The sequence below is a fragment of the Conger conger genome, chromosome 6 (assembly GCF_963514075.1).
Source record: "Conger conger chromosome 6, fConCon1.1, whole genome shotgun sequence".
Taxonomy (NCBI): domain Eukaryota; kingdom Metazoa; phylum Chordata; class Actinopteri; order Anguilliformes; family Congridae; genus Conger; species Conger conger.
Genome location: NC_083765.1, coordinates 18,021,276 through 18,033,458, shown reverse-complemented (window position 1 = coordinate 18,033,458; position 12,183 = coordinate 18,021,276). Strand labels below are relative to the sequence as shown.

The 12,183-nt window shown below is 45.9% G+C and overlaps 1 protein-coding gene across 5 annotated transcripts in view; it reads left to right on the top strand.

Annotated features, from left to right (window-relative positions):
- The window catches only part of lrrk1 (leucine-rich repeat kinase 1), a 48,502-nt gene that overhangs the window by 1,720 nt on the left and 34,599 nt on the right, over window positions 1-12,183 (top strand). For 4 of the 5 annotated variants that reach the window (XM_061246218.1, XM_061246217.1, XM_061246215.1 and 1 more), the window contains exons 2-6: window positions 56-264; window positions 7,493-7,646; window positions 7,781-7,947; window positions 10,884-11,055; window positions 11,304-11,483. In XM_061246218.1, coding sequence (XP_061102202.1) covers window positions 169-264; window positions 7,493-7,646; window positions 7,781-7,947; window positions 10,884-11,055; window positions 11,304-11,483 — 769 coding nt within the window. In that variant the 5' untranslated portion in view covers window positions 56-168. The remainder of the gene's footprint in view (window positions 1-55; window positions 265-7,492; window positions 7,647-7,780; window positions 7,948-10,883; window positions 11,056-11,303; window positions 11,484-12,183) is intronic. The other variant, XM_061246219.1, reaches the window with a different exon arrangement.

Genomic DNA, 12,183 nt, shown 5'->3' with positions numbered 1-12,183 from the left:
ATCAAATGGTGTTGGAAGTTGGAAGGTTTATTGATTGCTGACATCTGTTTTACAGATTACTGATTGACTGGGACCAACTGGCATCCATCACAAAGTGTACATTTTGCCCCTGCCCCTGAAGTCCCACCCTCTCAGCCATGATACCTTTCTAGAATAATCCACCAGCTTATGGGTTTGTCTCACCTTTTGGATGAAGCATGTATTGGTCTGTGGGGTTCAGTGAGATCAGTGGTGATAAAGAGAACGATATGGCTCAACAAGAAGGTGAGTGTATGCTTTGGTCCACACTACAATGCCCCTTTAGGTAAATCTGGAGATTACATCTGATGGATCTGGAGGAATATATATCTATATCTTCTGTCATTGATGTGTTGACATTTCACCCTGTGTGATACAATATGGCAGTTGACTAATTATACTGAGTATTGTAGTTTAAGGAGCATTTACTGAAGCAATTAACGTCAAGTACCTTTCTCAAGATTCCTACCTGGGAATCAAATAAGCAACCTTTGGGATGCAAGCTCAGTTCTTTTACCATTATACTGCACTGCCGAACAAATTGTAACCAAATTCATTTGAGTATAAACTAGAAAGCGTATCATCTGACCTGTGTGAACTCTGAACTGAAACCTGGTAGCAGGCCTTTTCTCTCTTGACACACACTGGAAGTTGGAAGTGCTGTTTGAGAAGTGACTTATTTTGAGGGCATCCTCATTCATTCCATTTTAACATTTTAACATCCTTTCATTCCATTTTCCTCCCAGTTGTTAATTTCATGGGCAATGCAACCACCTGCAGTTGGTTTTTGACTGACGTATTTGCCTATTTTAAAACCAGTGGGTTTCAGATATGCGTGCAAACTCAGATCAGAAGTGCATCTGTGCCTTTGAAAAGATCAGGAAATCAAGACTGGGGGGGGTGGTGATGGGTGGGGGTTAAAAATAGCAGGAAGAACTGAAACATCAGATGTGTAAAGCACTGTACTGCATTTAAACAGTAAGACTGATTCTGGTTTTGCACTTCAGAAGAACAGGGTGGTCTGCACTGTAGCACAATTCTGCTGTCAGTTTCCCAATGCTGATCAGTATGCCACGGGGTGCTTTCAGTTAGGAAAGGTTCAGTATGCTTCTAAGTGATTTCAGTCAGGAAAGGCTCACCACAGTTGCAAGTTCAGGCTACCCTTTGCACCGTTTGAGCCTAGTCATTGCTAGTTCTTCTCTAGGTTGTGATTAGCGGAATATGACCATCAGCAGTGGGACTCTTGCTGGGAGAGGGATCTGCTAAAGTTGCCCCCTGCTCTCTTGTAATGACCTGCTTGCATTGTAGTGTTGAAATGAAATATAAATGGTTTGTATTTCATCGTATCATGGGAGTACCCATACAGCACAATGTGGTGGTAACCCAAACGCAGGTGTCATTGCTAGTTTTAGAGAGATGCAATTGTCCTTTTCCCATCCAGCACTTTTGCTGTTAAAATGGCAAACTACCATGAGCTGATTTTCAGGCAGGTTGGTCATGGTAATTCTTATTCATATTTATACATTTTTGTCGAATGGCTATTTGTTGAAGATCTGTCTGGTGACATGTATGTTGTGCTTGTATTGTCACTAAATGGAAATTCTTACAATTTTAATGGACTACTGAGCAAGTCCTTTTCCTAAGAGGTGAATCTGTCACTGATGTTTTGCTAAATCCACGGTTATATTAGCAATCCACAAAGGGACAAATGCAGTTGGCTTTTAAGGGAACCAAAGATTACATTCTTATTGGTTTATTGTATGTTACATCCAAGATACACCAATTCATTTATTAAGCCACTAATTCCAGCAAAAGTGTGTCTAACTGCACCCCAAATGAGCTTGTGTACTGCATTTGAGACTATGAAGATACAGTAAGGCCCTTATCTCTTTGCCCTAGCACCAAAGTACATCCGCAGTGTGCTGTTAGGTAATGAACCCGGAACATCCTTTAGATGATCTGGCACTGGCCTTATGGGGTTATTCCAGAGAGTGCTCGGTCCTGTGGCACGGAGAGTGCTCGGTCCTGTCACACGGAGAGTGCTCGGTCCTGTGGCACGGAGAGTGCTCGGTCCTGTCGAACGGAGAGTGCTCGGTCCTGTCGAACGGAGAGTGCTCGGTCCTGTCGCACGGAGAGTGCTCGGTCCTGTCGAACGGAGAGTGCTCGGTCCTGTCGAACGGAGAGTGCTCGGTCCTGTCGAACGGAGAGTGCTCGGTCCTGTCGAACGGAGAGTGCTCGGTCCTGTCGAACGGAGAGTGCTCGGTCCTGTCGAACGGAGAGTGCTCGGTCCTGTCGAACGGAGAGTGCTCGGTCCTGTCGAACGGAGAGTGCTCGGTCCTGTCGAACGGAGAGTGCTCGGTCCTGTCGCACGGAAAGTGCTCGGTCCTGTCACACGGTGCTGTCGCACGGGGAGTGTTCGGTCGTGTCACACGGAGAGTGCTCTTTCCTGTTGCACTGAGAGTGCTCGGTCCTGTCGCATGGAGAGTACTCTTTCCTGTCACACGGAGAGTGCTCTTTCCTGTCACACGGAGAGTGCTCGGTCCTGTCACACGGTCCTGTCCCACAGAGAGTGCTCTTTCCTATCATGCAGTCCTGTCGCACGGAGAGTGCTCGGTCCTGTCGCACGGAGAGTGCTCGGTCCTGTGGCATGGAGAGTGCTCGGTCCTGTGGCACGGAGAGTGCTCAGTCCTGTGGCACGGAGAGTGCTCAGTCCTGTCACACAGTCCTGTCACATGGAGAGTGCTCAGTCCCGTCACTCTGGCTGAAGCAGCTCTGTCGTGGTGTGAAGCGGCTCTGTGCTCCGGCTCTGTGCAGATAGAAAGAGCCCACTGTACTAATAACATAGCATGGAGCTTAAGCCATCTGGAGCCGTACAAGTGAAATCAGCCGCTGAGGTCACCCCTTGGGCTGCTGGTCCCCACCTCCCCCTCCCATTCTTTTCTCTGTGAGACTTCACTGGGAGCAGGAAGGGTTGGGTTTCAGTGTAATGGGCAGCCAGCCAGTGGAGACCAGCCCTGCCGTCAGGATCAGGACCGGAGGAAAGCTTGTATTATAGGCAAAAGAGCATCTCTCTCTCTCTCTCGCTCTACATCTCTTTCTCTCTCTCTCTCTCTCTCTCTCTACGTCGCTATCTCTCTCCCTCTCCCTCTTCCCTTGTTGACACCGGAATCAGACCCTGGACTGCAGGCTGCAGTCTCCTTGAAAGATGGCGGTGTGAGCAGGGTAAAAACTGTTACTGCTCAGATAAAGCAGGAGTAGGATGCAGAGGAGAATGGTGTCACAGGGTACTCTGGATGCAGAGAAGGCAGTGGGTCTCACTCACGCAGCATGACAAGGTATGTCTGAGGTCTAGCTGCTGCTTGCTGTACCCATGGCTCTCCTTGGATAGTCTGATTATTATATAGCTCATGTTATTCTTTCTATTGTAATTTATGTCAATAGTGTAATGCTGTTTGGGTCACTTTGGCTGGTTAGGTTCAAAAGATGGCAGTAAAGATTTATATATTTTTGTGTGCCAATTAACTTTATATTATGTAGTGGTTGTGGTGGCGGCTTATGTGACTTAAGTACCTTCAGCAGTAACTTGTGAGAGAGATTGCCTTTGTAGTGTGTACCCTGACAAATATTTATTGCGTTTGATTTTGTATTTTTGTGTGCTGGTTGATTAGTTGTAATTGGTTGAGGAGATTATGAGTGTGGGCATTGTACTTCACTCAAGAACAATATGTGCCGTGATGGAAAGTGAATGGCCTCCCCCGGATCCTGCTTACCTTGTTAATTCTGATTTCGTTACGGAGTCTGCCTTCCCCTCCCCTGATTGTCAACTTTGATTTTGTCACCGTTACAATAGCTACTCCTTTATATCATCAGCCTTTGAAGTATGCTCCAGGACACAAGGTTATTTGAGGATAGAACTTGCAGTGCAGAATTGAACTTAGAATAGCTCAGTGAATTGTGCCAAATAGTCTCATTTTGTTTTGTTCTGATTTAATCAGGAGGGGTTATTTACACACGGGTTGTCACTGCCATTTGATAAAGTTTTTAATGGGGGATTTCTTTTCGCGTGAGTAGTAGAGTTCTTTCAGTTTAACAACACTAAAGAAGTACTAAGACAATAGCCTTGCCAGTGTGCTTGTGTGCAGTCCAAATAGTAGCTACATCAGCAAATGTGTACTCATGATTTTGGCAAGGCCTTTGTTTGTGTGCTTAAAACACCGTATAAGTGCTAAAAGTTATATGATTACATTACCGTGTCCTCTGTTACTGTGTGACATTATTTTGTCTATAACAACAAGTTTGTCATACAACTTTGTCTCTATTATTATTTTAAGAACAAACAAAGGACCAGGGAGACTGACACTGAAATGAGGCTTGTGGAACGAAGTGTGTATTCACAGGAGCTGAAGGCTAATAACGATCCAAATAAAATATTAGTGAACTGTGTGTTTCAGTTAATAGGAGTCTGGGAATTGCTTCCTAAGACACTGAAAGGTTTGTTGAAAAAACATAGACAATGATAGCTCTGGTTATATTTTGAATTAAACTATTCAGGACTGACCACCTTGATTCTTAATGTACTTGATTCCTTTCTGCACTAAGCGGATAATTCTGTACTTATTGTCAGTGCTGAGAGCTGTGATAGTGTCTTATTATGCTGAAAGGCAGGTTTTCCCACAAGCCATCATAGACATAACAGTGCTGACCTGACAGAATAGCAGATTTATGTGCCGTTTTCTTCCTTAATGCAACTTTCTAACCCCAATTTCCTCTTCACTTGTATGTGTACAAACCACATTGATTATCACATATTTCTAGTGATGACATACAAGTTGATGTCCTTTATAACAAAAGGGAAGGTTTCCCTGTTGTTTATTTCAACTTCTAGCTATTCTCTCTCTTATATCTGAATAATTAACCTATTGTCTTTCCCCGTTATCCGAACACCAAAGCAGCAGTACCATACCAAATAACTGAAGCATCAGTAAAGCTGGTATCGGAGTAGACGGACTGAAGTTATTTGCTGAAAATAATTTCCCCTGTGGTGTTGAGCCAGTGTCCTGTCTACATCTTTGTGCTTTAAACACCTTTCTTGTTCTCTGGGGGGGAAAAAATATAGTAACAAATTTTGGATATCCATATTTTAAGGTAATGTGAAGGTAGTGATTTTAAACAACCTGACTCCGTTTGCTGTAACAGGGGTGAAAATATAGGATGGCTAAGTGGTCCTGTTGAATAGTTAATCGCTCAGACTTCAGCCCCACTCAGACTTGTGCTCCTGATGGACAGATGGGAAATGGGTGCAGTCTGCAGTTTGCCCTTGAAGCCCTCTGTTCCTGGCTCAGCAGCGTCAGGGCCATATTGATGCAGGCCCTCCTGGTCTAATGGTTACACTCCCCCAGGCTTTCTCAGAAAGCTCATCTCACTCACATATTTAATTATTCATATCAGCCCTGATATTAAGCCATAGAGCTTGGGGAATATACAGTCCATCTACCCCCAAAATCTGTCTGTCTCTACCCCTTTATAGTAGCATCAGAACTGTGTCGATGACAATTAGATTATCCTGTGGATAGGACATTAACTGCAGATCTCTCAGAACAACAGCGGAGGAACAATGGGGTGTTGTCTCCACAGAGGTTACAATGTGCATGCTGTGTTGTAAGAAATAAAGTCTGTATACAGTAGTACCACCCAGTGTGCCAGCCCTCTCTTGTGGGAGACTTGCTGAAATGCGGGTGGTGCTGTTTGCTGGTTTGTTTCTATGATTTTAAATTATTGTGTCACCATCATGGACTTTATCCCTTGTAGGTGTTTCATGTCACCTAAGCACTTTATTAGGAACATTCTTACTTTATTACACCTGCTTATTCATGCGATTATCTAATCAGCCAATTGTGTGGCAGCAGTGCAATGCATATACTCATGTAGATGCGGGTCAGGAGCTTCAGGTTATGTTCTGGTCAAGCATTAGAATGGGAGAAAATGTGATCTAAGTGACTTTGACCATGGAATGCTTGTTGATGCCAGACAGGGTGGTCTCAGAAACTGCTGATCTCCTGGGATTTTCACGCACAGTACTCTATAGAATTTTCAGAATGCTGCAAAAAACGAATAAAAATCCAGCGAGCAGCTGTTCTGCAGACAGAAACGCCTTGTTAATGAGAGGGGTGTTGGGCAGACTTATCAAAGCTGACCGGAAGGTGACCGTAATGAAAATAACCACACATTACAACAGTGGTATGCACAAGAGCATCTCTGAACACATAACGCATCATAACTCTGGATAGGCTACAGCAGTAGAAGTCTAGTAAATACCTAATAAAGTGCTCAGTTAGTGTATATGCAGATTTGCACGCGCACTGATCCACGCTCATTGTATAAAGTGGACTGGGTGAAAATTATCTTTGATGTGAGTAAAGTGCCCATGTGAATACACTGCTATTGCTGTGTGTTTGCATTAGGTGTGATTCAGCTCCACCTCAACATTGATGTGGTGTGTTTTTTGTTTGTTTGTTTTGTTGCTGTCGTTTTTTTGGCACTTTGTGTACCTATGCCCATTCTGGGAGTGGTTTCTTCTAGTTCTCTTTCAGATAGGACAGCCCGACAAAGCCATCCCAGTAGACATGTGTAAATCTTTTGTTTTTGTTTTTGTTCCATACACCAAGTTCATTTCTTTTCCTGCACTGCACATAGATAAACAGTCCAGTAGAAAAGTACCTTTGCATCATGTTTTGGAAACTAATGGCATTGATGTTCCTAGCGTTCTAAGTACCTCATATTTCAAATTATGATTTATTAATGCAGGCAGATGTAAACAAATGTCAAATGAAGAAATACATTTGTTTATACTGTATCTGACTATTATTGGGGATGCTGCAGTTCAAGATAAATTATGTGGGATTTCATTACTGGTGATAAATAATGAAATGATGAGTATATCAGCAGTGAAAAGTGTGGAAATGTAGCATAGTCATTTAACCAATGCCACCTTACGCACAGTGTGCAGTAATGTGGTTGGATTGAGGGGCAGATGACCTCTGTCGCTGTGATATATGAAGTGAGGTGACCTTTATCGTCTGTCTTGGCCAACATGGCGCGACTAAAAGTGTCCTGTTGAGGCATTTCTTTGTGGAAACTGATTAGGAGAATGAACCAATGCTAAAGAAGTTGAGTCATGAGTCTGTTTTCATACGCAACTTGCATGTGTATTTCCGATTTGAGTAATAAATGATCATAGTGACAAACAATTATGTGAAGAGTTATGTTCAACTATCAGTTTTTTGTTGTATGTCCATCTATGAGAATATCTCTGCTTTAGAGTGGGCAGACTGCCTCAGCTTTCTTCAGCGTTGTTTATGTTTGTATTCCAATCACATGTATTGTAGTCAGCAGTGCCTAATAGCAACGGACACAGTTGTAGCATTAGCTTAATGTTCTGATAATGAAGCATCACTTCTACAAACCTAATCCTCAGGACTCTCCAGAGGTCTTCGGCGCTAACGGAGGATCGCAGACTGACACCCCGTGCGCTGGTCACGGTGGCTCTGAAGGAGAGGGGGAACTGCAGTACACAGTTAACCTGACTGCGCATCTTGCGCGAGGAGTCGATCCGCAGGGAGATCTGTGCCGTATGCATTCTTTATAAGCGTGACCTATTTTCGGGGCTCTCTGCCGGTTTGTGGGGCTGCTGACTCTTTCTGAGCTCGCTGTTTGCGCCTCTCTGATGGAAGGCGTCGTTTTGGTCTCCTCTCCCCCGTTACAGGCTCCGCCGACATGGGAGGCAAGCAGTCGGTCCTGGGGAACGGCGCCTTCGGCAAGTCGCCCACCCTGGAGAACATCCAGGCCGCCTACAGGGACGGAGAGAGCGGGAACGCTCTGGAGCTGATCCGGATGTCCTGCGGGGAGAGCGGAGGAGCCCGGCTGGGAAAGGTAAGACGGGCGCTCCCGTTCTCAAAGCGGAGGGAAACGGGCACGGGGGTGGAGAATGTGGGCAGGGTAGAGGCTTTCAGCAGGCCATCATCATCATTATCTGTGGTATCTCTTCAGGCTCACTTGCTGCCTCATGCCCGTCTGTCCCCCTGTACCTGAAAGGGCCGTAGCGATTCCACCTTCAGTCTCATCTTCAGCCACCACTGCGTGAGCTCACCGTTTTTTGTGTGGTACAAAGACCCAGAAATCCTCCTCGTTAACAGAGCGGGGAAGGATGAGTCCCTGTTTTGCAATGGCTTTAGCACGCAGTATTTTGGAGCCAAATCCATGCTGAGAAACGTGGTGTGAGAAACAGAAGTTAGCCTCGCTCTGAAATCCCCATGCCGCCATGTTCTGGAGGGGAAGATGAAAGCGCTGAGCTTCACGGATGCCTTTCTGAATATGATGGTCAAACGCTGGCTGCAGTGATGCCCCTGCAGAGCCACCTCCATGGTGAGATCTGTTTACACACAGTGACCAGATTAGCCCAGAACTGTGCCGCATCCAAACAGCAAGGCATGCCTGCAAAGTGAACAAATGCTTTTACAATGTCTGATGGAGTGTGTTTGAGCACGTAGCTGTGTGTGATTTAATCTGTACTTTTTCCTGTTGCCACAAGTTTATACCTAAACTGCATGTGAATCTGGGCAGCTTAAAGCATACCAGACCTGGGTGAAATATTTCATTGTTTTGGATTCAAATACTTTTCTACACTGCACTGAGCTTGTCCTGGTGTATTGGAACCTATGAAAAAAATCAAAGTGCAAACTCCACCTTCTGGTCTTCATGGTTGACTCAGTTTGCACCAGGCAAGATCATTCGAGCACAGAAAATCCAAAACAATTACGTGTTTGACCCAGGTCTGAAGCATACCATAATTCAGCTAAGACCCTGGAGACAATTAATGCTAGCATCACAGAGTGGAGTGTATGGTGTAACATAATTAGTTGTCCTCATTACTCACTGAATGATGATAGCAGTGGAAAATACGTCACTCTGGAACCCCCCCTCCATGAGAGAACAAAGAACTTCTAAGTGTACAATCCTCAAGGACACTAATTTGTGTAGACTGCTGCTAACAATGTGTACACAATTATGGTGATAGAATTGCTCGGTCTGGTTAAGAAACACCCTTCAAAATGACAACACTAATAAATTGTGCTTGTATTGGAGTGGCTAGAAGAATGTTGCATTCAAGTCCCCACAGAGCAGTAAGTGGCTTAAAAAGTAGGGCAAAGGGCAGAGGCAGCCGTGATGGTCTCTAGCTTTGCATTAGTAAGCCTTGTAATGTGAACACCGATGATGTGCTAAGGCATAATGTTGGCCACCAGTAAGTGCCTGCATTAGGGGTTGGGGGAAGGGATTTAAAGATGTACAGTAAACAGTGATTATACCTAGTACACCACATGGATTCAAAAGCAGTTAGTGTGAGTATTATTAGACCAGTTTTTTTTGTATTTAGGCCATTGAGTTTAAATTAAAAATATTGTACTGTAGAGATTACAGCATTATATCCGGAGATTACAGCATTATATCCACTTTATTGCACAACAAGGAAGCAGATTTAGGAAGACAGATTAGCAGCTCCTGTGTGGGTTATCTCCCCTGGGACATTTGAGTAGAGCGGTACGTATCTGATGGTGAAAATGACGTTGCTGTGTATGACTGGCTGGGGAATCTGAAGGAAAGAGGAAGTAGGCACTGGCATTAAAGGCTATGCGCTTCTAAGTAGAACTGTTCAGTTTAACAATTTACCAACACATTTTTTCAGGAAAATGTTGTTTTTATTGATATTTGATTATTTAACTCAATTTATAGCAGGCAGGATGTTGATGTATGATAGAGATCATCAAAACCTTGAGGTCCTCAGTTTGGAGGACTTCTGCTTTTCCACCCTCCCTTTACCTGGGAGTCAGGTGTGAATAGTCTGGCCAATCAGTAGCACTAATTGTTCAGCTAATTACATGGGAGAAAAGAAAACCAGGGCCGGAGAGAATCCAGATTTAATGATGGCTGGTGTATGATAATAATGAATCGCAATAATGATAATAATTTGAACAATAAGGAAGGATCAAGTTTAGTTAAGTTGAGACCACATTCTGAACTGTCAGGGAGCTATGAAATATGTAACACTGCCACCTAGTGCACTTGTAGGAATATGTGTTGCATTCTACTCACAGAAAATCTTGTACTGCTGGCAGTTTCCTCTTATGTGAGATGGAGATGGTCTGACACCCAGTCCCATAAAACAAATGGGGTGAAAGGCACTTTGTGGATGTGAGATTTGGTTTGGTTTTGACTGCTTTGGTGGTTGAACAGCAGGTGTGACTGCTGCTGACTGTGGCTAAATGCTGCCTTTCCCTCTCTGTTTCCCACCTTTCCCTCACTGCTTCCCACTATATCCTCTCTGCTTCCCACTATTCCCTCATTGCTTCCCACTATTCCCTCACTGCTTCCCACTATTCCCTCACTGCTTCCCACTATTCCCTCACTGCTTCCCACTATTCCCTCACTGCTTCCCACTATTCCCTCACTGCTTCCCACTATTCCCTCTCTGCTTCCCACTATTCCCTCTCTGCTTCCCACTATTCCCTCACTGCTTCCCACTATTCCCTCACTGCTTCCCACTATTCCCTCACTGCTTCCCACTATTCCCTCTCTGCTTCCCACTATTCCCTCTCTGCTTCCCACTATTCCCTCTCTGCTTCCCACTATTCCCTCACTGCTTCCCACTATTCCCTCACTGCTTCCCACTATTCCCTCTCTGCTTCTCACTATTCCCTCTCTGCTTCCCACTATTCCCTCTCTGCTTCCCACTATTCCCTCACTGCTTCCCACTATTCCCTCTCTGCTTCCCACTACTCCCTCTATGTTTCCCACCTTTCCCTCTGTCCCAGGCTGAGCTCCTGTGCGTGGCGGCTCAGCACGGAGACGTGGACAGCGTGCAATACCTGCTGAAAGAGGAGCGGGCCCCCATCCCCCGGGAACCCACCGAGGACAACCCCGCCATCTTAGCCGCTCACTACGGACACGCCCAGGTGGTGCAAGAGCTGCTGGACTCCATGGCGGGTGAGTGGGGAGGGGGGGGGGAGGGGGGAGTGGGTGGTGGTGAAAGAGCTGCTGGGCTCCATGGCGGGTGAGTGGGGTGGGGAGCAGGGGAGCGGGACAGGCGGTGGTGGTGACACGCCCAGGTAGTGCCAGAGCTGCTGGGCTCCATGGCGGGTGAGTGTGGCGGGGAGGAGGGGGTGGTGGTGCACAGTCCAGGTTGGAGACTGAGGCGTGTGGCTCTCTCCCCCCCCCCCCCCCCCTCCCTGCAGGGCCCTGCATCCCGCGCGAGCTGCTGAACTGGATGCTGGCCACGGCCTGCCAGCGGGGCCACCTGGAGGTGGTGAGGCTGCTGGTGCAGGGCTACAGCGCGGACGCAGAGGACTGCGCTATCCACAAGGACCAGTTCGCCGTCATCACCGGACTGCCCCTGTACGCGGCCGCGCAGGCAGGTGGGTGTCCGGGCACGGTGGGGCGCTGGTACTGTGACAGGGCACAGGAGAGCCAGTAACTTCCACAATTTTGTCAGTTTCTGATTTAGAAATGGAAGCAGCCGTGCATCCTCCTTTCAGCTGTTTCACGCACACTTCCTCTTCCTTATGACACACGTAATGTTCTGCCATCCACTGTATAGGTGGATTCATAACCATCCCCCTTTAGACTATTGAACTTTACACTGCCCTGTTACTTTACACTAACTGTTCAATATGTCTGAGCTCTGCTTATCGTGTATCAATTATTAATAAGCATAAATGTAGGTTCTATGAGACTCCATTCTGGACTCACCAATAAACGCACAGCAACTGTAAGAATGTTTTTTCATACCCTGTTTCATACCCTGTACAATGTGAATGCCCTGTTAGTACTCTTGCTCTTTGGCATGAAATAATTGTAGAAACTGGGCCCTTTATTTTGCTAGACGAGGAATCAGAAGTGAAAAGGGCTGGTAGCACGTGTGGCTCAGAGTGATTTCCCTCTGCCTGGGAGGGGTTGGGTACCCACCCACCCCACTTTCTCAGCTGTGGCCCCTTCTCTGTCTGTCCCCCTCTCTGGCTGTCTGAGTAAAGCAAACATTAGCAAAGGAGTGTGGACTGTCATGAATTTTCTACCAAATATGTATCGCAGCAATGGTTTTTTAAATCTCATTTATGC